General features: G+C 41.2%; 2 protein-coding genes and 1 pseudogene across 2 annotated transcripts in view; 2 read left to right on the top strand and 1 right to left on the bottom strand.

The window, feature by feature from the left end:
* Positions 1-2,000: 2,000 nt before the first annotated feature.
* LOC122748693 lies at positions 2,001-11,930 on the bottom strand (annotated as a pseudogene).
* A 66-nt stretch (positions 11,931-11,996) lies between these two features.
* On the top strand, positions 11,997-12,530 carry LOC122735031 (ferritin light chain-like). Its single transcript, XM_043976280.1, has one exon. The coding sequence runs from the start codon at positions 11,997-11,999 to the stop codon at positions 12,528-12,530; it is 534 nt and encodes a 177-aa protein (XP_043832215.1).
* Positions 12,531-17,728: 5,198 nt separating this feature from the next.
* CCDC68 (coiled-coil domain containing 68) overlaps positions 17,729-26,692 on the top strand; it is a 68,840-nt gene continuing 59,876 nt past the window's right edge. The window contains exon 1 of the mRNA XM_043976279.1: positions 17,729-17,859. The gene's annotated coding sequence lies outside the window, so the exon portion shown is untranslated. The remainder of the gene's footprint in view (positions 17,860-26,692) is intronic.

Raw genomic sequence — 26,692 nt, forward strand, 5'->3', positions numbered from 1 at the left:
ATTACAGCAAGCTTTCCAATATTCAGCCAGTCTATTCCTTAGAAAGCTTGGCAATCTACTGCCAGAACCTGAGGGTGACTTATGAAGGAGGTTTTTTATTTATTTATTTAGGCTTATGATATTATCAGGTAGAGAGCACACAGATCTGTAACTTGTAGTCTTTGGGAGGTGCCTGGAGCACTGAGTTAGGAGACTTGTCCCATGATCACACAGTATACAACAGAGACAGGGATTTTCTTTTTCTTTTTTTTTTTTGCAGGACAATGAGGGTTAAGTGACTTGCCCAGGGTCACACAGCTAGTTAAGTCTCAAGTGTCTGAGGTCGGATTTGAACTCAGGTATTCCTGAATCCAGGGGCGGTGCTTTATCCACTACACCACGTAGCTGCCCCTCCCCCCCTTTTTTGACAGGGATTTTCTGACCAAGGATTTCCTGATTCAAAGTGCCACTCTCTAACCACCTTCCCATGCTATTCTCCATAGGAAGTTAATAAGAGATAGTGCTAGAAAAGTGAGTTGGATTCAATTTGTAGAGGGCATTGAATGCCAGATAAGAATTGTTACTTTATTTGGCAGATAATAGGAAACCATTGAAAGTTCCTTTACACAGGAGAGCTGAGATGGTATGCTGTATGCTTCTACGGCGAGGCAGAACTATCAGGACTGCATGCTGGATGGGGGGGGGGGGCGACAAAGACAAGAGGCAGGAAGACCAATTAGAAGACACTTGATATTAGACAGGCATGAAGTAATAGGGAACTGAATTAAACTGGTAACTTTGGAAATGGAAAATAAAGGGTGGGTACAAGCTTGGGGACTGATTGTATGCAGGGTGAAGTCGGAAGAAGTCAAAGATGACTCAGAAATTTAGAGTGTGTGAATGATTAGTCTCGCAATCCATCAAAATAAGGAAGGGTGGAGCTGGTTGTAGAAAGGTGATACCTTAAGCAGAGAATACCTTGCCAGGAAACACCAAAGGAGACAACGTGGAAAGCCTAGTATTCTGAAATGACAGAAGGAGAAGAAAGAAATGGGGGAGGGCAGATCTTCATGGGATGAGTTCCTCCTCACCCCTTGCCATTTGGAAGAGGGTAGAAATAGAAAATAAATAATTCAATATATTCGGTTAATCTTGCTGAACTTTTCTCCCCCTCTTTTTTCTTCTTCATTATAAAGGATGGGTGTCTAGAAGGAGATGGGGAGGGAGTTGAAGAATACAGTGGGAAATGCAAATGCCTTTTGCCTTTCTTTGAAATCTCCAGTGGTTAGCACAGTGTTTGGCACATAGTAGGCACTTAATGTTTACTGACTGATGTTAAAGACAAAAGATACCAACAAAAATGTATTTTTTTAAATTAAGTAAGTGATCGTGATTGGGACAGGACTGGGGATTTAAGGAGCCCAGGACTGGAGGCTGGACACTGGCCTCATTTTTTGAGCATAGCAGAATAGAAGGAAAGGCAGTGGTTATGGGGAGAGTGTTTTAGGTATGGACTGTCCTGAGAGTATTGGGTCTACAGAAAAGGCAGTATATGTAGTGAGATGATGATGGGGAGTCACCTATCAGGAGAAAGTAAGAATAGTTAAGTGAGGATGGTGAGAACCCTTAGCAACATAAGGTTTTGCCTAACTCCAGAGGGTCCACTTTATGAGATTAAAAGTTAAAGGATGAGGGGCAGCTAGTGGATAAAGCACCAGCCCTGGATTCATGAGGACCTGAGCTCAAATCCAGTTTCAGACACTTGACACTTACAAGCTGTGGGACCCTGGGTAAGTCATTTTACCCTCAAAAATAAAGCTTAAAGGATGCCAGTGTTTAGGACTCCATGTTTTAAAAGAAGACTGATTTTATTTTCATTAATAAATAATCATTCCCATAGAGTGATTAAGTCATATCTTCATGAATAGATGGAATAGATATAAGGGCTCTATGAAAGGTCTGGACATGTCTATTAGTAGCTCCTTTTAAAAATGAATAATGGAGTCTAATCATTTCTGCATTTATATTTGGAACTCTGGGGATTCAAAATTACCATCTTTGTCTGTCAGTTTCTTATGCAGGCCTAGAAAATGTCTCTATATTGTGCTTCACATTGTTCTGCTGTGCTTTATCCAAATGGACCTTTATGAGCCTGCTGCTATCTAGTTTCACCCAAATTCTCTTGCCAAACATTTCACTTGGGAACACCAAGTCTTCAAGTACTGCATCATGCACAGTGGTCAGAGTATGACTCATAGGACCCTTTTCTTAGCTCTCATGTGGAAGGGCTTCATGGGAAGCCCATGGCAATGTGGCAGATATTGTTGGCTTATGAAGAATTCTCTGAGCATTAAAGAGTTCATGCTTAATAACAGTTCTTTTCTCCAATTCACCTACTAGCTATACTTGGATCTTCTGAAAAGAGGTCAACTGAGGAACTGGACCAAAGATAATGACAATTTTTCTGCCATCTCCAATTTAAATTTTCTGATGTGCTGTGATATAAAGCTCTATTAAATAGAGCCTTTAAATCAAAGTTCATCAGTCTCAAAGTGGCCACTGGATCATGCAAGCCAGTCAGAAAAGAAGATGTAGAGTGGCCTGTTACCTCCTGGGATGATTGAAAGTGATACTGAGTTGAGTTCTGAGGATGAGACCACATTGAAAATCTCAAAACTTAGTTCAAAGGAAAATAAAGGAGATGGTGTGACTGAAGAAGAAATTTCAAGAGTTACATAAAAACCATTCTGAACTAAATCAAAGTTCATCTCCAAAGCCAGGAGAGCCTATGAAATGCCACAGGAAGGAATTCTTCAACCATGAATTTTTTTTTTCAACAATGAACTTTTGAAGGAGTAGCAAAACTTCCTGGACTGTGGCTGTGAAAAGTCACAAATATTTGGCTTTGTGCCATTGGGCTTCATGATCTTGCCAGTGGAGCTGAACATGGCACTACTTCACAGAGCACTGACCTAAGAAGAGAATTCTCCAAAAAGCCCATTACCAGCTTCTTGAGATGACTCTAGGGAGTTCAGATGATTGGTCCTAATGAGGATGCAAGTTCTGGGTATTCAGCTCATTCATACCTCATGAAAGTTGAGTGATTAAGACTCAGTATTAAGGATAGTTTAAATGGCTCAGGATATTAAGGACCAGAGGTATCCCTATAGGCATGGGTATGCTAGATGTGCCAACACAGCTTGGGGATGCGTTTCCATTATCCCATCTACTATGGCTTTCCTTATACTGAGTCACTAACGAGATGCAGACAGATCTGCTTAAATGAATGGAGAGACAAACAGACAGAGATAGAGAAACACAGAGACAGTCAGAAAGAGAGAGAGAAAGAAGCAGAGAGAGAAGAGAGAGAGGAGACTGAAGAGAGAGAAGAGAAAGTGAGAAAGAGAGAAGAGAGAGCAGAGAGAGAGGAGAGGAGAGAGAGAAGAGAGAAAAAGAAGAGAGTGAGAGAGAAAAGAGAGAGAGTGAGAGAGAGGGGAGAAGAGATAATGAGAAAGAGAGTGAGAGAGAAGAAAGAGGGAAGAGAGAGAGAGGAGAGAGAAAAGAAAGAGAGATAAGAGATGAGAGAGAGAGAAGAAGGAGAAGGAGAAGGAGAAGGAGAAGGAGAAGGAGAAGGAGAAGGAGAAGGAGAAGGAGAAGGAGAAGGAGAAAGAAAGAAGAGAGAGAGCTGAGCACAGGCCAGGGACCAGAGAGCACCTTGGTAGACAGAGCATGTGATTAGACTTGGGTCTCTGATAGATTAACATCTATTCATTCACTTATTTTCCCCAAGACACCACCACCTCCATCCCTGCCCATCTAACCCCAGCAATGGTAGCCCAGGAAGAGGTGGCAGCAGTTCAGGGCAGTGGTAGAGTTCATTAACATCTAGTTCCTGGACTCAATAGAGTTGGAAAGAGATAGAGAGGCAGACAACCACAACCTGGCAACCACAGAGAGGGGAAGCCCGTGGCAACATGGTAGATTTTTTTGAACCATGGCCTTCTAGAGGATTAGCAAGACTTCCTGGACTGAAGAACAAAAGCCAAGTCTGAGAACAAGGAAATCTACTTGATCATAGGTCCAAGAATGCCTCTCCTCACCTTAGCTATAGGTTCCTCTCTATACTTGCTATCTCAGGTTGAGAAGCTCTGCCTTTGCCTCTCCATAACCATTATCTCTGAGACTGGAGTTGGGGTGGTGGTGGCTCAGTGCACTGTGCCAACTCGAATTCTTCATGCCATGCCCCTACACCCCTAAGATTATCTAGCTCCAACCTACTTGACTAGCCCCATCTCACGTGATTCCTCTTTGTTGCAGACAAACTGGCTCACTCATCATTACCTGCCCTTGCTCCAATTGTTCCCTATGCTTGGAACACTCTCCCTGCCCTCACATCCCAGAAATGGGAAACAGAAGCCCAGAATTCTATTTCCCAGGTTCATAGCTATCACTGCTTCCCTTTAAAAATTCCCTAGAGACCCTAGAATTTTGTCAGGGATCCACATCAAGGACGTCAGTCTACAGTTTGTAGACTCCACTATTTCCCTTTTTTTGAAAAACAAAACACTCCATTTCCCAATCTGTAGCCCTGCTCCTATTTATTGTTGGGGGACCCACCCCTGGCTGTATTTGACAATCATCCATCCACTTTTTGATGCTTCTGAACATCTCCTTCCATTGACCTAACAAGAGAGAAAGCCTGCTAGATAGAGTTTACATGCGCACTGGCACACATAATCAGTCATAATTAAATTTAAGTGTGAAGAAATCTCAGAGTACAAACTCCATACAGTTGAAGCATTTCAGGAGTATAGCCAATCATTCAATAAACATTTATTAAGTGTCTACTATGTGTCAGGAATTGTGCTAAGGATACAACAAAGAGGCAAAAGACCTGCCCTCAAGGAATGTACAATCTAATGGGGGAGGGGAGACAACAAGCAAACGAATATGTATCAACAAGCTATAGAAGGGATACATAGGGAATAATCAACAGAGGGAAGGAACTAGAATGAAGAGAGGTTGGGAAGGGCTTCCTATAGAAGACAGAATTTTAGCTGGGACTTAAAGGAAGCCAGAGAAGCCAGGAGGCAGAGATGAGGAGCAAGTGTTTGTCTATCTTAAAATTAATTTAATTTACTCAATCCTCCTGTTACTCTCATAGGTGAAAACTCCAGATTTTAAAGTATTAAATATGTTGAGCTGCAGTGGAAAGAACTCTGAGTGCTTTGAATCCAAGCTCTGCCAATTACTACTGGATGGACCACAGGCAAACCTCTTAATTTGACTGGACCTGTTTTCTTATCTATAAAATGAAGGGGTGAGAAAATAATCCTAGGTGATGGGGCCCTGTATGGCCATCTGCCCTTTTTTTTTTTTTTTTTGCATGCTGTCCTTTTTGATCCCTAATGCCAAGGTAACATTATTCTGACAAGTCTGTCTCACTTTTATTGTCCAGTTCTAGTCCAAATCTTGATGAAATGGATATCTTTAATTGCTCATTCCTTGCGTCCTTCTGGTGTTTCTATCTGGCCTGCGATACAGGTCATACTACTTGAAAATGTCCTCCCCTTCCCCTCTTCCCTCAACATCCCACAGTTTCTGGATATTTTCTTCTCTTATTTATTAATTGTGACCAAAGGCAAAAACAAACAAACAAAACAAAACCCCAAACCATACCAGTAGCCAAAAGCAGGTCAAAGCAACCTGAAACAAGATTCTGTGGAGATCTCCGAAGCTCCCTCCTCAAAACACAGAATGGTCAAGAAAAGGCTTGAAAAGTTAACTCAAACTGCCCTGAAGCTTATTTTACAATGTCATGCCTCACAATAGCAACTCATCTGTAACTTCCAGTCTTGGAGGATTGGCTTGCAACACTGACTGAGCATAGTTATACTGCTAATTTATGCCAGAAGGAAGATTTGAACTCAAGGTTCTTGACTCCTAGACTTGTTCTCTACCTATTGTGCCAAATTGCCTCTCTTGATTCCTATGATAGTTTAAAGCATACTATGCAACATTGCCATTCTGATGCAGATAACTCAACATAATTGCTTGTTCTACCCTCATCCTCATCACTATTTTGTGGGGCATCTAGACCTGGGATCCCTCTACCAATGGAGATCTGCACTTTCTCTGAAACTCAAAGTCTTGGAGAATTGCCTTGCACAGGAGACCTTTGCCCAGGGTCCAAAGAACCAGGATACATTAATGGTTCCTAAAAAGAAGGTAATGGTAAAAAAAAAATCTACAGAAAAGCAATTCTAGATAGTAGCTGAACCTGGAACTGGACAGTGAAAGTAGGATGAATCCAGATTTTCTTGACTTTGATTGAGGCCAGATCTCTATCTCCAACCTATCCTTCCTCTCATCACTATTTTAAAAAATGATAAATGCATGATATTGATCCATAGAATGTTAGCCTCTAAAATCCATAATCCCCTTTGGAAAGGGGCATTTTCTTATCCAGAGAACTGTCAGGGTGTTGTAACCAAGACTCAATATATGGTCAATATGTCAGTGGATCCTGGCTCTCATTTAGGTGTATACTTTCTTCTTTGGTACTGATCCCAATGCATCCATACCTTCTTATTTTATAGGATAAAGATTGCAAAGATTCTCCCATGAATTATCCGCAGGTGGACCATTCAAAATGCTGGAGCACTTTCCTCTGGATCTCTTAACATTACAATATATGGTTATTCATGCTCATGGCCAATGTGTGATGAATTCCTTGGCCATGACAATACATAAAACGACTCATCACTTCTAATTTATAAAAATGGCTTCTACTAATACCAAACAAAATAGCCACCTACCTTTTAAATTCTGAAAAGACTATTGAGCTTTGTTAAGATAGCAATGGTTGCTGTAAGCAATTACTGTGTTATGTCACAGTTTCTATTTCCATTATGTATTGAAAGGAACCTTAGAAAACGAGTCACATTTTCAGACAGGTTTATGTACACACACATTTGCAGACACTATGCACAAATGTTTTGTAAATGATATACTGATGAACAACTAATGCTGTGGTTCTTTTTAAATTTAAATTTTATTTTTTTAGATCAGTAAAAAATCCTCCTCACCCTTCCATCTCAACCACACCCCCTCCTCCCCACATTGAGAATGAAAAAAAAAAAAGGTTTGTACAAACAAAGCAAATTTCCACATTGGCTATGTTCAAAAACAAAATAAGACAAAACAAAACAAAATGCTCATTCCGTGCTCTGAGCCTTAAACTTTTTTTTGGGGGGGGGGCAGGGAAATGAGGGTTAAGTGACTTGCCCAAGATCACATAGCTAGTAAGTGTCAAGTGTCTGAGGTCAAATTCGAACTCAGGTCCTCCTGGATCCAGGGGCTGTGCTTTATCCACTGTGCCACTCAGCTGCCCCTGAGCCTTATACTTCTTTATCAGAGGTAGGTCACATGTTTTATCATTAGATCTTTGGAATTGTGGTTGGCCATTACACTGACCAGTGTTCCTAATTCTTTTCAAATGGTTTGCCTTTACCATGTTGTTGTCTTTAAATAAATAATTGTTCTACTGATACCATTTACTTCACTATGCAGGTTTCTTTGAAACCATCTTCTTCATCATTTCTTATAGCACAATAGTATCCCATGACATTTATATACCATACTCCTTTCAGTCATTCCTAAATTTATGGGCACAACCTCAGTTTCCAATTCTTTGCTACGTCAAAAAGAGCTATAAATATTGTACATCTTTACAGTTTGTTTTGCTTAGGGCTGATTACTCCCTCAAAGTACCCTCCCTCTGATTTACTCTTTTTCCTTCTTCCTTTTCCCTCCTATTTCCTTGTTGAGGGAGTTGTATTTCTATACCAAACTGTGAGTGTGTGTGTTCTTACCTCTTTTAGTCTATTTAGTTGAGAGTAAGGTTAAACTAAATTCTTATTCTGCATTCCAAATTCTTCATCAATGGGCCAACCCAAGTTTTCCTAAACTTTTTCCCTTCTCAACTCATTGTGACACCTTGGACAAATTGTCCATGTCTTTTCTTAGCAAAGATACTAGAGTGGTTTGCCATTTTCTTCTCCTGTTTTATGCAGGCAAGGGTTAGGTGACTTGTCCAGGGTCATGCAGTTAAGTGTCTGAGATGAGATTTGAACTCTCGTATTTTTGACTCTAGGATTAGTGCTCTATCTACTGTGTCACCTAGCTGACTCCCCATCACCATGTGCTCCCATTCTCTCTTGTCCAAACACTTTTGTTGCTTTCTTGCCTCTATACCTTTGCTCATACCATTTTTCATACCTAGAATACCCTTCTTCTACCTCCCTTATTAAAAAATGCACCCGTTCCACAGGGCTCAAATGAGCATCCACCTCCTCCAAAAGAATTCTCAAATGGCATCAGCTCACATCGATTTATCTCCTCTCTCTAGATCTCTTAGAGTACTTATAGTCATTAGCAGCTAAATGAAAGAAACATTTAATAAGTTTCCATTATGATCTGACATTTTATTGACTTATACGTTTAGGTATCTTTTCATGTGTATGGGTTGTTTTCCCCTACCTATACTACCTACTATATTATATAACATGGATAATGTAAACTATGGAATATAAAATAAAGATATATAATATTTTTAAAATGCAGAATATATTATTAGATATATGATAATACATATATCCATACATGTAGATACAGAAATATATTACAACACACGTGTGTGTGTGTGTGTACATAGAGAATAATCAACAGGGGGAAGGCAGTAAAATTAAGAGGGTTTGGGCAAAGCCTTCAAAGTTTTAATGCAAAGAAGTGAGTAATGTCAGATCAATAAACCAATAAGGAGAACCTTTGTGTTGTTGTTGTTCAGTTATTTCCTGTCTAACTCTTCATGACCCCATTTGACAAAGATACTCGAGTAGTTTGCTATTTCTTTCTCCAGCTTATTTTACAGATGAGGAAACTGAGGCAAACAGGATAAGTAACTTTCCCAGGGTTACACAGCTAGTAATTGTCTGAGGCTGGATTTGAACTAGTGAAAATGAGTTTTCTTATCTCCAAGCCAAGTACTTTATCTACTGTGCCGCCTACTTGCCCCAAGGTAAGACTTTGGAGTCCCTTAAATCTTAAGTAGGTAGCCCCTGCCCTTTCCCCCCATGTACCAAGGTCAGGTCCAAGCCACTGTTTAAATCACTTGAGTGAATTAGACTTGGGAAGTGACCTGAATCTGACCTCCAGTCCAGTCTTTCTGAGTTGTTGCAGGTCTAGTCAAGAATAACCTGAGGGGTATACAATAGGTGTACAGGCCCAGAGAAGAAATACAGTCCAGTGGGAAAAGTGCTGGATAGAGAGTTAGAAGCCCTGGACTCAAATCGAAGCTCTGCTATCCTTCCTGCCCATCTCCTCTGAATGTATATTTATGTATGTGTTGTTTCCCTCATTAGAATTTAAGCTCCTTGAGAGAAGGCTATTGGCTTTTTCTTTATCTCCAGCACAGTTCCTGGCTTTCCCCCTGTTGATTATCTCCAATTAGAGTTGTTTTTATGTTGCCTCCCCTTTGAGTACACTGTCAGCTACTTGAAAAGGATCAAGGTATTGCCTTTCTTTGTAATAAATGATTATTGACATGTTAAAATGCAAATACTATTGGGCTTGGGGAGTGGGGAAAGAGGCCTGTAGACAGTCCGATAAGGGCACTGGAAGCTTAATACAAAACATCACCATCATCATCATTGGTGTCCCCTATACTCAAATTAAGCTTTGAGTGTGCTAATCATCTAAAATGAAAGTTTATAATCTTTTTGAAATATTTAAATTCCATCAGAACCTGAGGAAGAGAAAAAATGCACATTTTTCAAGTAGTTTATAAGAGTTAACTGCACAATACTGGTTAGAATACAATGCTAGACTAAAGTGTAAATGGGCAATTTATTATCCTATTATTCGACCGACTAGCTCTTAATTTATATGTACTCAGTAGTTCAAAGGATTGTTTTTAGAGGAGGGTTCAGAGATCTGGCATCAGAGAGCATAGATCTAGAGCTGAAGGGGACCTTGGAGTCCAATGCTACAATGTACAGTTGAGGAAACTGAGGCTCAAGGGAAGGAAAATAGGTGCCTAAATTTGTTCTGATGTGCTAACTTGATCCTAGCTAAGTTTGAGCTTCAAAATGAAAACATACCAGGCATTGCAGCGTTGCTTTTGCCAAGTTTTTCTGTATGCATCGATTGTTTTCCACCATGAGTAGTTGCTGAACAAAGTGCTGATGGCAAAAATAACAACAACAACTTATATTTGAATAGCACATTGCATTTTTACAAAGGTCTTTTTGTATGTTATCTGATCTGGATTCCGCACCTGGCTCTACCATTTACTTAGTTGTGTAATCAACCTTGGGCAAGTCATTTATGTCCTTGACAAGACTAGCATAGTGCACAGGATTTGGAGCTCACTGGCCTGGGTTCAAATCCCAGTACACCACTTACAAGCCATGTGGCCATGGGTAAGTCACATAGCCTCTCTGAGTATGTTTCCTCATTTGTAAAACAAGGGAGATTGGATGGTTCCTAAGGTTCCTTGCAGGTCTGAATCCTGGGAGTCTTGTCTCTAAAACAGGGAAAATAATGTTTACGCTAACTACTTTATAAAGCAGTTGTAAGAATCAGATAGTGGATGGGAGAGCACTTTAGGAACTAAAAGATGCTATACCGATGTAAGGCATTCTTAGTAATAATAGTGATCATTCATTAAGGCTTTTAAAATATAAAGAAAATAAATCTAACAGGGCTTTAAAAATTCTATGATGACATTTTGGGGGGGGGTAAGGCAATTGGGGTTAAGTGACTTGCCCAGGGTCACACAGCTAATAAGTGTCAAATGTCTGAGGTCACATTTGAACTCAGGTCCTCCTGAATCCAGGGCCAGTGCTTTATCCACTGTGCCACTTAGCTGCCCCCTATAATAACAATTTAAAAAGACAACTGAAAGGAATATGTATTTATTAAATGCCAATGTGTCAGGCACTGTGCTAAGTGCTTTGCAAATATTATCTCATTTGATCCTCACAGCAATCCTGGTGTTATTATTATCCCCATTTTACAGTTGAAAAAGCTAAAGCAAACAAAGGTTAAGTGACTTGTCCAGGGTCACACAGCTAGCTAGTAAGTGTAATGACATCATTCATTCTAAAGGAAGGAGAGAAAATTTAGCTGAGAATCATTTTTCTTCTGAAAAATCTTTTATTAGGAAATACTGGGGAACATTTGGTTATTTAGGAACCACTTGGAAATGTGGTTAAAAGAACTGTTAGACCAATAAGATTTAGAGCTGCAAGGGCTCATCTGGTCCAACCCTTCTCATTTTACATTCATTACAGAGAAGTGCTCAGGACCACTCAGGCAAGGAGTGGCATGAGCTCATGTTCAGTTCCAGCTCCTTGGATTTCAAGTCAAGTCTTTCCCAGGTATGAACAATAAGCCTAAGAGTCTGTGATCCATGATGCCTCAGGGCAGGAGAGAGTTGATAGATGTTTGGGAAATAGGTGGTCAGGCTGCAGAGCAATCCATTTTAAACAATTACTAATGGCACCCATAAATATAAAATCAAATCTCTATAGATAGAGCGCTTGTCTGGAATCAGAAAGACTCATCTTTCTGAGTTCAAATCCAGTTTCAGACACTTACTAGCTGTGTGACCCTGGGCAAGTCACTTAATCCTGTTTGTCTCAGTTTCCTCATCAGTAAAAATGATCTGGAAAAGGAAATGGCAAAACACTCCAGTATCCTTGTCAAGAAAACCCCAAATGGAGACCTCGTCTCCCGGCTCTGGTTCTTGCTTCAACAGTGTTTGGACGGAACAGACGGGGGGGGGGTTCCCCCAGCTCCCCTCGTGCTAGATCTTCGTCCTTCTGCAGCCTGCCAGCCCCTGGGACCACCCGACCCCCGCTTTCGAGACCATCCGCCTCCGGGACCATTCGCCCTTGGCCTCGGAGACCAAATAGCTCCGGGAGCAGCCGCCTCCTCCCGTTGCCGTCGGTGCCATGAGCTCCCGCTCTCAGATCCGCCAAAACTTCTCTGAGGCCGAGGCCGCGGTCAACCTCCTGACCAAACTCTACCTGCAGGCCTCCTACTCCTACCTGTCCCTGGGTTTCTATTTCGACCGGGACGATGTCGCTCTGCCGAGGGTGTCGCATTTTTTCTGTGACCGGGCGAAGGACAAACACGAGGGCGCCGAGCGCCTTATGCGGCTCCAGAACCAACGTGGGGGCCGGGTACTCCTCCAGGCTGTGCAGAAGCCTGGTCAAGATGAGTGGGGCCGCATCTTGGATGCCATGGAGGCTGCCTTGAGCCTGGAGAAGGGCCTGAACCAGGCCCTCCTGAAGCTGCACGCCCTGGGCTCCTGCCAAGGGGATCCCCACCTTTGTGATTTCCTGGAGAGCCACTACCTGGGCGAGGCTGTGAGGCTGCTGAAGCACCTGGGCGACCACCTGACCACCCTGCGCCACGTGCAGGCCGACCCCCAGCCCGGGCTGGGAGAATACCTGTTCCAGAGGCTGAGCCTGAAGCACGACTAGACGCAGCCCCATGAAAAGGCCGACGGGGCCCACAATAAAGAATAAAGCCGGCTCGCTGCTCACCCCCCAAAAAACAAAAAACAAACAAACTCCAAATGGGGCCACGAAGAGTCTGACATGACAGAGGGGGCACAGACACTCTCTGAGTCCTTCCCACAGGCCCAGGAGCTTCCTTTTAATTGATTTCTGAACTGAAAGTCCGGATTATTAAAGTAGCAATGCTCACTCTTCGGGCCTCTTTTTCCTGCTGGCCTTGATATATAAAGATCGCTCTCTCAGGGTACTGGAGGGGGTGTCCTTTTCCCTCACTGGGTGGAAGGTCACGAACTCATGGATTCCTAGGTAAGCCTTGTGTTTGGGATGGGGCAACTTCATGTTTATGCCTTTTTTCTTTTGGTAAAAGGTCTTGTGAAACTTCAAAAGGCAGCTGGTATCCCCAGGCACCCAGCATCTGATCTCTGGCTGCTGGTGCTGTTGCAATGGCAGATAGTGACCAAATGGTTGGGAGGGAAAGAATCACCTTCAGAGACAGGAACAATCAAAAGAAAGAGCTGTGGTGGGCATTGTTCTGTCAGCCTTCAGTGGAGGTGAATTGTAAAATAGATAATAAGCAGCTCTCACAAAGAATCTGTTTGAGAATGACCAAAAATGTCTGAATATTAGCCTCTCTTTGGGGCAGCTAGGTGGTGCAGTAGATAGATCCCTGGACCTGGAGTCAGGAAGACCTGAATTCAATTTTACCTCAGACTCTTACTAGCTTTGGTACCCTGGGCAAGTCACTTAACTTACTTAACCTCAGTTTCTTCATCTGTAAAATGGAGAGAATAGTAGCACTTCCCTCCTAGGGTCGTTGTGAAACTCAAGTAAGATAATTGTAAAGCACTTAACACAGTGCCTGGCACAGAGTAAGTTGTATATTTTTGTTGATGTTGAAATGTTTCAGCTTCTTTGGGACCCTATTTGGAGTTTTCCTGGCAAAGATACTGGAGAGGTTTGCCATTTCCTTCTTCAGCTCATTTTACTGAGGCAAACATAAATAAGTGACTTGCCCAGGGTCATATAGTGAGTGTCTGAGGCTGTATTTGAACTCAGCTCCATCAAGCTCCAGGACTGTAGCTCTACCCACTGTGTCACCTAGCTGCCCTTTAGCACTATATGAATGATAGCTATTATTATTATCTTAGCATCCTCTTTGTGAATAAAATTGTCATTGTCCAACTTGATTTCTATTTGTATTCTGGGTAAAACTTCATCTTTTCTTAGTCCTGAATCCCCTTCCCTTCTTTTTCCCAGGAAGGACCCTTTGCACCAGAATCTCAAATAGAATCATTTCTTAGGAATCTGAGATGGAATGATACTGAAGTATTGAGAACCTAGTTTCCCTGTTGAGGAAGCCAGTAATCCCAGAGTAATGAACCCAGGGGAGATGAAGGAAATGGATTAGGGAAGGTTGCCAGGCCTAGTGGCCTCAGCCTAGCAGTTCCTGTGAAGCCATTATGTTGGACTAGAATATAAATCCCTTGAGAACACTTCTCCTGCCTTGGAAATCTTTTAATTCTTTTTTTTTTTTTTTTTTGCAGGGCAATGAGGGTGAAGTGACTTGTCCAGGGTCGCACAGCTAGTAAATGTCAAGTATCTGAGGTTGGATTTGAACTTATGTCCTCCTGAATCCAGGGCCAGTGCTTTATCCACTGAGACACCTACCTACTCCCATCTTTGAATTCTTGTACCCAGTACCTAGCACAGTGCTAGACACAAAATAGGTATTAAATCAATGCTTATTGATTGATTGCAACTCACTTTAGCTGCCCCCTTGTTTCTGTAACTCCACTGGTTTCCAATAGTTACTAAGCGAAGGGATGTGTCTTTATGTCTCCCATACATTATATTTTTTTCCCCCAGTAGGACATACACAGTATTTGGGTAGCATTGCTTGATTTAACCACATGTACATTCATAGTGATGGAGCTTAATGGGTATTCTTCATTCCTGTCCCCAGAGCATCAGAGAGAAAATTCTAAAACCACACACATGCGATGCATCTACCAAGGGCCACATCAGGAATCCATATTAGGTCTCGTGGTTTGTTTTGTTTGTCTGTTTGTTTTCCAAGGATATTGCCAGACTCCAAGAGCACTGTAGGACCTTAGAGAAGGAAGGAGCCTCAGAGGTCATTCAGTCCAATCTGCCTATATCAGGACCAAAATCCTTTCAGTTAAGTCCAAACATGCCTGACAAATGATTACTTTGACCATTGGAAGAGTCTTGGGTAGATGAAAGAGGAGAATGACTCAGGCTCAAAAAGGAGATAAGTAGATTTGGAGGGTGTGGGAATTGGGAACAAGACCAGAAACTGGAGAGGGAAATCCTGGTAAAGGCAAAAGAGAAGGACTTATGGTGAGGGAATTGAGCTCAAAGAGGTTTTCTGGAGGAAGAGGGAGACTTGGGCATCTAATGATTGGAATGACGCCACCTACTGGAGACTTGCTGTGGGAAAGCTCCACCATGAGGAAAATGCCTCTGAGGCATTGTGGCTTTTCCTTGGTGTCAGGAAATGACGTTTGCTCATGGGTGCTGTCTATCAAGGAAAACCTTAAAAAAAAAAAAGGGGGAACATTTGTAAGTTTTCTTTGAGATTGTGTTGTGCTTTAACTTGTATTTAAATATGTTCAGATTTTTCAAAAAAGTAATTGTATACTAAGCTAAAAAAATTGATTCTAGAGGTATTATTTTTGATAGGCATATTCCAAAAAAAAAAAAAAAAGATTGAGAACAGAATTCTAACAGCCTGGCATTCCTATCTTTCCTCAAATTTCCTGTGAAGACCTCTGCCGCCACCACCATCAAGTTAGGAAGCCAAAAAGCCCCAGTGCTCTCTGCGCAGGCTCCCTTTCCTCCTTCCTGTCTCCTCCCAGACCATAGGAGGCTCCTCAAGTTGATTGGCTGGTAGCCTTGATAGACAGCACCCATGAGCAAACGTCATTTCCTGAGGAGGAAAAGCCACAATGCCTCTGAGGCATTTTCCTCATGGTGGAGCTTTCCCACAGCAAGTCTCCAGTAGGTGGCGTCATTCCAATCATTACAGGCAGAAGACCACAAGGCCGAGGTGGACCTGAGGAAACCAGACACAGGAAAATACAGACCAAGAAGAAGCCCGAATTGCCAGAACCTATTTGATTTATGGGCCAGGAAATAAATGGAATATATTTCCACCTGGGAATAGGTTCTTCAGTCCACTTTGATAAAAAGTAATTCAATTTTTTTAAAAAAGTAATTCAATTCATGACTCAATTTTCTGGGCATTTAAGATACAATATTAGGAGGAAGAATCTGGAAGTTAGCACCATCTCCAGAGATCAAGGAAAATAGGCATCATAGAGCTGGAAGGGACCTGAAGCTGGAGCTTTCCTTTAAAGCATTTTGTTGGGGGTAGTTGTAGTTGCTGTATCTACCTAATGGTGAAACAAACAAAAAATATACTTTCAAATATTAACTTTATTATATATTTAAAAGGGAATAAATAGTAAGGCACACATAATAGATTTGCAGCTTCATATGCAATCATTTAAAAAATTATACTATGTTGTGGAAATGCTTGTCTTATTTCATAAATTAAAAAGAAAAAAATTTTTAAAAAGCAAAAAAATTATTCTGTAATTCAGCCTTTTATTATTCTGTTTAGTTTTCCTTAAACTGCCTTGTTCTCCATTTATTTAAATAAATTACCTGTTGCCCTACATTTGTGAAGAATTAGGAAGTAATTTAAATTTAGGCACATTAATCTTTTCTCTTTCAGTTATTTAGTGTGTATGGCAGTGCACACAAAGAAAGCCATGTTCTTCAGAGAAAAAAATAGGGTTTCAGGCCAGAGTATCACTGGTACTATTAGTGACGTCAGAAACTGAGGAATTCTCAATGCCAGCATCGTCCTATCTTCCTGTGTTTACCTGTGGAACACAGGGGAAACTGCGTTGTCAGTGATTTCCCTCCCACTGACTCCATAGCCCGACAGGAAGGAGCAGGAGTGTCCCCAAAAGCTAAGATCAAAAGCTAGATCAAAAGACAGAAAAAAGGAAATCTAAGTTTATATGACAGTTTAAAAAAAAAAGGCAAAACCCTGGATAAATAAATTAGAATGGTAAATGACAAAAGATCTGCCCCTTCGAGGCAGAATTCCACAAGCTTGCTGAAGAATGTGATTTATTTGTCTATAATCAACACAACTATTTGATAATAATTATGATTGTTTTATCAATTAGGACTACATAACTACCTTAAAACTCTTTTTTTTAAAAATCAACTTTAATTCATGTTATTGGTCCCTGAATGTCTATTTTCATCTAATGGCATTGAACACCACTTTTTTACAAGTATTGATAGAAAGATCATTTTGCCTGACTTTGAATATGGGATTCTCTTTTCTCTGAAAAAAAAAAAAAGAAAGAAAGAAAGAAAAGAAAAGAAAAAAGGTCTGGATTTGTGGATTTGGCGAATTGTACCAGCTCTTCCTCCTCTCAAATTGTGATTCTGTGACCAGAATGGAAAGTCCCTCTTTGGCCGCAGTAAAAACTGATCTATACGTAAATAATTAGTTAGATTAATATTCTCTGACTGTAACATAGTATAAGGGGTTGTTGGAAACTTACATTAAGAAGTAGGTTAAACTAATGCGATGTTTATTAATGAGGTGAGAGTGTAGGGAAGTTTGAATTAAGCACAATAAATTTCCTTGTGTTAGGATGTGTATGTGTATTCTTTTTTTTTTTTCTTTTTTTCTTTTTTTTTTTTTTGCGCGGGGCAATGGGGGTTAAGTGACTTGCCCAGGGTCACACAGCTAGTAAGTGTCAAGTGTCTGAGGTCGGATTTGAACTCAGGTACTCCTGAATCCAGGGCCGGTGCTTTATCCACTGCGCCACCTAGCCGCCCCTGTATGTGTATTCTTAAAGGAAGATGGGCAGGTGAGAGAAAACTTAAGGTGGTCAGGGTTTGAAGTTGAGATGAAGAGGTGGGGGAGACTAGAATACACAGGTGTCAGCAGGGAAAGGAAGTGCTGGGGAGCCCAGGAAGGTCCCAGGGGACGCTGCTCTTAGCCAAGGAGCCCACGCCTGGGCGGACGCCGGACTCTGTCCCCGGCCGCACCCCCTCCTGGGCGGAGCATGAACCCAGAGGCGCCCGGCGGGCAGCCCCTCCCCTGGGCAGCTGAGACTGGAAAGCTCCCGGGAAGGGCTGGAGCGGGAGGAGGACCTCGGACTGTGATCGCTCGGCGCCCCCAGACTCAGGCATTTTCAGCCCCCTGCTACCGGGAGCCAGAGGTAGCCTCAGCTGGGAGGTAAGGTGGGGCTGCATCTTTCTGGGTTCCTCGAGGTGCCTGGGGGCGGGGATTCCCTCTACGAAGTTCCCCCTCCCTCCCCCGCGGGCCTCGGTGGAGCTTCTTCTCTCTGCTGGGTCTCGGTTGTGGTCAATTGCCTCTCTCCTAAACCTCGCGCTGAAGACAGAGGAAAGAAAGAACGCTGGGCCCGGAACGAATGTTCGAATCCCACCCCTGCCACTCCCTCCCTCTGTGACCTTGTGTAAGATGCTTTTGTGTCTGGGCTTTTCTTTGGTTATCTGTACGATGATCTCTGAGGTCCTTTCCACTCCTATATTTGTGATCTTATGAACTTTCTTGTCTTTGGTTGGGAGAGGTTGACTTTTTCCCAACGTGTTGCTTGATTGGTGGTGGTTGTGTGGCTTAGTCTCACAGATGATTCATTTTCTTCGTGATTTATTGGTGACTTATATAGCTCTAATCTATTCTCAGCGTACGCTCATATTGTATGCTCATCATTAGTTTCTATAAATTAGAACTTTCTATACACCCATAGTAGAGACATAGAATTTCACATATGGGAGAGCATTTAGTCTAAATAGGAAATCTTCTCTGCAGAACTCTTGACAAACAACTTCTACTTGAGAATTTCCACGGAAGGGGAATTCACCATCTCCTTTGACAGCTGTCTACTGTAGGGTAGTAACTGATTGTTAGTAAGCCTTTTCTTACCTGGAGCTTAAATTTGTCTCTCTGCTAAGTCTATCCATTATAACTCCAGAGGTGGAGAAATGCCCCTCTTTTCCCATCCATCCCCCCATTCATCATGGCTTGTTTGTGGTGGGGGATTAGGGTGCTGGTGGGGCACTTCGGGGCTCTGAGTGTTTAGGAAGATAAAGGAATGGATGGTTCTCTGTGTTATTGGCTCCCCAGACTTCAGGGAGAGGTAAAAGAAGCAAAACGAACATTTGTTTGTCATTTAATACTGTCTTTTCTGCTGCAGTAGAAGTATCATTAGGTGATTTATAAAGAGGGATCATTTTTCCTGGAAGGCACAGAAGCACAACAGGCCAGTGGAGAATGCTTTAGGGGTGACAGTGAAATTAATTTTGCATCTTATATGCTCTTTGGAAAAAAAAAATCAGTAGACAAAGCACAAGCCAGCCTCAACTTCAACATAATAGGCCACCAAGCTGGAGGTATTTTTTTAAAAATTAAGTTAGTTTAAGAAAAATGCTTCTTGCTTGGGTTGAAGTATGTTCAATTCCATATTTATTTAAATCTAAGCTACACGAAGAGTGGCAAAATAGAAAAGAAAATCATTCTTCATTTGCAACAGGAGGGAAGGGGACCAGAATGATCTCTCTTGTTTTGCTTCTGTCTAATGCTATTAAAAATTCACCTTTGCATAAGTCACAGTTTCCAGAAATTTGAACTCTCCTGGTGTCTCAGGTGCCTTGGCATTGGCAGACACATTTGGTGATGTCACACTATTTGGTTGCTTTTTTCTCTCTACAGGATTTGAGAGCAAATTTTGCTCTTACAGCCACTGTAGCAAAGCTACTATGCTAAGAATAAACAGAAATAGGAAGCTTCCCTCCTGTAAGGGGACACTTATGAAGGAAAGAAGTAAAACACTGAATTAATGATATTTTAATTTTAGGCTTTGGGGGGGTGGGAATAAAAAACCCCATGACCTTTAATAATTCAATTATCAACAGCCCTCTCCTGATCAAAATGTAAAGAATACTCTCTTTTTAAAATTCAGAGGTTACTTGGGTTTTATTTATGATTATGAATCATAGTCATAGAATGTTAGATTTGAAAGGGACCTTAGAGATTTCTAAGGCCCAAACCAACTACTTATTTTACAGATGTGGAAACTGAGGCCCAGAGAGGTTAAGTGATTTGCCTAATTGATTGACAACTGTTGACTGGCCTACAGTACACTCAGCACTTTCTTCTTAGATCATGGAATGTTAGGAATGAAATCCAAAGGTTTTTAACCTTTTTTATATGACACAGACCCCTTTGGCAATCTCGTGAACCCTGTTGACCTTTTCTCAGAATAATGTTTTTAAATGCATAAAGTAAAAAAAAACCATAAAATTACAAACAAAACTAATTATATTTAAATATGGATGGATTTTCCACCAATCTAAGTCTATGGTCCCCGGAAATCAATCTGGGAACCCTAGCTTAAGAATTCTTGATTGAATCCAACCTATTCATTTTTCATATGAGGGGACTGAGGTTCTGATAGGTGTAAGTTGCTCAATTAATCAAGAGCTGTTACCCAATTAATCAATCAGATGGCTTACAATATGATTAGCAGTGGGTTGAGGTTTTAAAATATTTAGCCAACATAGCTAATTATCCTGTTTTATTTTTAATGTTATTTTTCACTGTAACTTCATTAGTTTTCACAAATTAGGCCTTTTTGTAAAGCCCCATCATAGAAACTTAGAATTTCACACATGGGAGAGCATTTAATCCAAGCAGGAATCTTCTTTGCAGAACTCCTGACAACCAACTTGAAAATTTCCCCTCACATCTCCTTTTATAGCTCGCAGTTCACTGTGGGGTAACTCTGATTGTTAATAAGCTTTTTCTTACCTAGAGCCTAAATCTGTCTCTCTGTAAAGTCTACCCATTGTTCCCATTTCTGTCCTGTGGGACCTTAAAAGAACAAATGGAATCCTTCTTTGGTATGACTGAGGAGGTTTCTGGGAGGGCTTTGTTTGAGAAGGAGATACTGTAGGGGCTGGCTGCTTACGTGAGGGGGGTGTGCCCTGAGGCAAGTAGGGTATCAGTGACAGTGGTATTCTGAAGGCTGAGCTATGCATGGCAGAGTCTGCACTCATATGTGTACCACCAGGGCCAGTCACTGTGCTTAGGACCCATAAAAACTAAAATGCTTATGAAAACATTTTTGACCATACTGGTGATGTGTAGGGTGATACAGAATTCTTTTATCTGAAAAAAATGATGCATTCACCGAAGTGACTAGGGCCTATAGAAGTAATCTTAGCTGGGCCTAGTCATTAGTCACAATAGCTGGTATTTGCATTTTACTTTAAAGTCTGCAAAATGCCCTACACAAATCCCATTTGATCTTCATATCTGTTGTGAGATAGATACTGCAGGTAATATATCTGTTTTACAGATGAAAAAAATCAGCTAGCACTCAATCATATACCACTATATATTGATGAATCTAATATTATATGGTACTGTCTATGTTTTGTTTCCTGAAGTGAATTTTAAGCTTTTTGAGGGCAAGGACATTGTCACGTGTATATGTTTATACACACATGTATGTACCCATATATGTACATATACACACATGTATGTACCCATATATATATATATATAGGTACATACATATACATGTGCATGCATACACACACATATACACCAAAATTGTGGATGGCTAGAATCTGGATTAATTGAAAAGGGAAGCCTTCCCATGAGGGAAGACAATATGATTGGACACATGGCATACTCATAAGATTATAAAGACTGGCCTGGCTGAAGCAGAAAGCCAGTGTGAGCAAAGTAGTGGAAAGTAAGGTGGGAAACAGAGTGAGGCCCAATGATAAAGACCTCCAAGTTGGTAATAGGAACAGACTGCTCTGGGGTATAGATGACTCATTCTTTGGGCATGGGCTGTTCATTGACAGATTCGGAAATTTGCTTGTTGGCAAAGGAAAATTATTCTTTCTGACTCGGTTCTTACTTAGGGACATAATTTCAGCATCAGTATCTTGAGATACTACTACGGATGCCTTAAAAAGCACATCTCAGGAAGGAAGAAGAAAGTTAGAGATTTCATCCCATATACTTGCTAAGTAGGATATCTTTAAAAAACCTTTTTTACATATGCTGTAATTTGAATTCCTAATATTTCAGTTTTACCAGATTACTTATTTGATTATAAGCTGTATAAGGGAAGAGACAGTGTTTTAGCAATCTTCATGCCCGGCCCCCCCCCCCCCCAGCCAGACATAATGATATTAGTTAGCACTGATATAGTACTTTCTGGTTTGCAAAACAATTTTATATAGCTTAAATAATTTGATATTGTCTCATATGCCATCACATTATACATTTTATCATTTGTACATGCGGATATATATAATTGTTGTTGTTTATTTGTTTCAGTTGTGTCTGACTCTTTGTGACCCATTTGGGGTTTTCTTGGCAGAGATACTGGAGTGGTTTGACATTTCTTTCTCCAGCTCATTTTGTAGGTGAGAAAACGGAGGCAAACAGGGTCACACTGCTAGTAAGTGTCTGAGGCCAGATTTGAACTCAGGAAGATGAGTCTTTTTTTTTCCCCCAGGGCAATGAGGGCTAAGTGACTTGCCCAAGGGTACACAGCTAGTAAATGTCAAGTGTCTGAGGTTGGATATGAACTTAGGTCTTCCTGAATCCAGGGCTGGTGCTTTATCCACTGTGCCACCTAGCTGCCTCTGGAAGATGAGTCTTCTTGACTCTAGGTCTGGCACTCTATCCACTGCACCATCTGGCTGCCCTGGGTTATATACACACACGCATAATACATGTAAACAAACACACACATATACATTTGTATACTATTTATATATTATATATAATGTATATACACATGTATTTGTGTAATATATACATATGTATATACATATGTGTGTATATCCATGTACACATACAAACACACACATATACATTTGTATACTATTTATATATTATATATAATGTATATACACATGTATTTGTGTAATATATACATATGTATATAAATGTGTGTGTATATCCATGTACACATACAAACACACACACATACATTTGTATACTATTTATATATTATATATAATGTATATACACATGTATTTGTGTAATATATACATATGTATATAAATATGTGTATATATCCATGTACACATACAAACACACACATATACACAGAAAATAGTGGATAGGGAGGAAACCTGTACAGCTAGGTGGTACAACAGATAGAGTACTGGGCCTGTAGTCAGGAAAACCTGAGTTCGAATTTGGCTTAAAGATACTTACTAGTTGTGTTACCTTAGACAAGTCCATTAACCTGTTTGCCCCAGTTTCTTCATGTATAAAATGAGGATAATAACATCTACCTCCCAAGATTGTTGTGAAGATTGTTAAGAAATGTCAAGGGCTCTTTTGAACTTGGATAAATGAGATAATAATTGTAAAGCATATAACATAGTGCTTGGCACATAGTATGTGCTATATAAATATTAGCTATTATTATTGTTATTAGTGCTGCTTCTGACATACACTGACTCTTTGACCACCCCAAGTAACAACCTCTTGGGCTAAGGGGTTAGCAGATATGCCCCAGGGGCCATATCCTGCTCTTGGCAAGCTAAGAATTTTTTTTCCCATTTTATAAATACAATAAAACTTCATTTTAAAAAGTTGAAAAAAAGCTTTCTTAACACTGAGCCCTGCTTTACTTCAGGGCTTCTTAAACTTTTCCCACTTGCTACTCCTTTTCATCCAAGAATTTTTTACATGATTCTGGGTATATGGGTATATAAAAGAGGTATACATTAGCTTTTGCCGTTGCCAAATTTTTCATGACCCACATGGGGGCCCAGCCCACAATTTAAGAATCTAGGTTTTCTGCCGCACTCTGTGATTATAAGTTGCACAGAAGGTGCTGACTTGCGTTGGTGGAGGGAATTTCCTCTTTACAGAGTTCTCTGTATTAATGAAATCACAGGTCTAGGCCCTATCTCCCCCACTGTCTAACACAGAACTGGTGTTTAACAGATGGCTTGTGAATAGATAAGTGGTTGAAACGATGATGCCAAAGTATATAACAGAGCCCTTGTTGGCCTGCGGGTTCATCTTTTGTACAGTTAGCAAGATCCTTTTTCTGTAATGCTACCCCCAAGCTGGCTTTCTAATTACCCTGTTTGCTTCACCAGCAAATCATGTTTTTGAATAGCCATTGACCCTTTCATGCTGGAGGAATTGGTTTATTATAGAGGATATGCCCAGGAGGTGCTGGGTAATCCCTCCTTGTAGCTTAGTAACCATTTGGGAAATTTCGTTGGCCAGGGTAACCCCTTGTTAACAGGATGAGGCCTTGTTCTGGCATTGCTGTCTGCTTGATAACGTATAAACATGCCTTGTATCTGGCCCACTGATAACACATTTAAGGATGATAGGTTGAGTTCAGCCAGTTTGGGCCTGTACACTTCAATTAGGCCATTAAAGGGCCGAGCTGGGACAGAATTAAAGAGATGATGGAGAAAAGCTGGTTGGACACATACTGAGTCTAGTTTCCTTAAGGGAAGAAGCCTGTGTGGCCATGTCATCCCACTGGGGGCGGGCCTAGTGCCAGCGCCCTATTCATTCTGATTTGGGACAAAATGAGAAACTTGAAACCGTTGAACAGTTAATAAATGGAGATTTGCTTTGCCACATCCCAGCAAGGATATCCAAGAAGAAGCATACAATGGCACAGGTACTATAGATGTGCCTTCCCCCCACTTCTCACATCTGGTCATGAGGGCAAGCCGGGTGTGATGCCTTGTTCAGTCTTCAGACATTCACTAAGTTAGAGGGGCCTTGACCCCATGTTGTTGGGACTTTTTATATCCTTAGTTGAACAGGAAGCTGAGTCAAGGGAGACAGGGGACAAATTTATTGACTCGTAGGGAAAAACTAATCCAGGCTGTCACTGGAAACAGGGGAACCCTGGTCCTGTCACATGTGACTTCTCTGGGAAAGCAGCTACATCAAGGAGCCACCAGGGCCCAGGAGAGGAGGGGAACACAGCCTTGGAGCTGGTAGCAGGAGCAATTCCTAGGCCAAACCTGGATCTCTTCTAATATGAGTTAGTAGCTGTGATCAGGGAGCCAAGGAGCTCTTGGACCCATCAGAGGAGCTTCTGGACACCAGTGATTTCCTAGAGCAATCAGAATCTAGGACCATAGGGCAATAAAGAAGGGTAGAGCCATGAAATCAGGGAACAAACCTGGACCCTGCTCTTTGCCACTACAGTTGTGAACTGTGCAAGGTGGGGAAATGGATTGACTCTCTATCCTGATTTCCATCTGTGTATCTCTATTTGTCTGTAGAGGTGGACCCTACAGTTGTGTCACTTTAGAAAATTAAGGTAAGGGGCAGCTAGGTGACTCAGTGGATAGAGCACTGGCCCTGGAGTCAGGAGTACCTGAGTTCAAATCCGGCCTCAGACACTTAACACTTACTAGCTGTGTGACCCTGGGCAAGTCACTTAACCCCAATTGCCTCACTGAAAAAAAAAAAAGAAAATTAAGGTAAGCTGAGAGACCGTGGTCTGAGTATAATCAATTTATCAGTTAAGCTAGCAGTACCAATTGATTGGGTCAGTGGCCTCTTTGAATAACCAAAGCTGCCGAGGGAGGGCTCATCAGCCTCTATGGTTGGTTGACTGTTGTCCTTCCTTCTCAAAGAGGACCAAAATGACATCACTATGTTAGAGTCAAGTTATAGTGTGTCTGACTGTGGCTGATCAGACCAATATGAGCTCGGAATGCTCTACCCCAGGTCAGGCACAAATAATCCGTGTGAACATTTGGGGCGGATTCTCTAAATCTGTGCATCTTGATTTTCTTTTGAGCTGCTTCAGTTCTGCTTTGCTCATATAGTACAGTGCCTTCTTTGATGCGGGCACACTGTGCTGGGTGATCCTGTGCCAGTGTCTCCCATGTAATGCAATCAATTCCAAAGTTCTTCAGAGAGATCTTGAGAGTGCCCTTGAAAGCGTCCTTGTATCACACACCACCATGTGAGTGCTTGCCTTGTGTGAGTTCTCTGTAAAAATAGTCTTTTAGGCAAATGTACATTTGGCTAGCATCATTGGAGTTGTGCTCTCTGCAGTAGAGTTTGAATGCTTTAGAGAGGACCTCAGTGTCCAGTACCTTATATCCTGCCAGGTGATCTTCAGAATCTTCCTCAGACAATTCAAACCAGCGTTAATATAGTTTTGGGGAGTACAAAGTTGGGTAGGTGGAGAAGACAATTCAGTTGATTACAGAACAGGTAGCATTGTGGGTGTGGGGACAATGTGATTGGTTATTTTAAAGAAAGTGGGCCAGCACATCCGGGTGGGGCTACTGATCACCCTCTCTGACAATTAAGGAATGTTAATTGTTTTAAGGGACCCCTGAAGCATCTTATAGACCTTGTTAGTAGACCTGAGTTAGCAGACTCCCCGGCACCTTAGAAGATAAGACCCTCCTTAAGTGAAGAAGGACAGGCAAGGATGGACAGTGTATCTTGTGGAAATGTACCAGGTCAGCTTGTAGGCCTTCAAAAATAGCAAACACGTCATGGAATTTTCCAGGAGCTGAAGGTATGAGAGTTAACAAGTTTTCTTTTAAGTAACTCAGAGGGGGAAACTGAACTCCAGTGACTAAGAAATGTTAATTGTTTGATTCTACCTGCAAGGTTAGAGATCCTGGACCACACTCCCTCAAGGATGACAGATTTCCTTGTGGCAAAAATAAAACAGTGATTAGTAGAACTAGATTTCTAAACTTAACTCATTACAGGCCAGCTGAATTTTTAAACTGAGTTCAGAGACAAAGAATCATGACTTCAGCAGTTATAGGACAAAATAAATGTACTGTAAATACCATCAATTATAAAATGATACAGAATCAATATAAATTTTTCAGTGGTACTATAAGTCTAGGGCAGAGGTGTCAAACATGGATGCTATGGGGGAAGCAGATTTAAATTTAACTGGGAAATAGTTTACAAAAATGAATAAAAATACTATAGAAAATAAATAATGTAAGTATATGGCTTTCACCACAAGTGGTGTCAGACTCAA

This window comes from Dromiciops gliroides, chromosome 1 (assembly GCF_019393635.1).
Source record: "Dromiciops gliroides isolate mDroGli1 chromosome 1, mDroGli1.pri, whole genome shotgun sequence".
In the NCBI taxonomy this organism is placed as follows: Eukaryota; Metazoa; Chordata; class Mammalia; order Microbiotheria; family Microbiotheriidae; genus Dromiciops; species Dromiciops gliroides.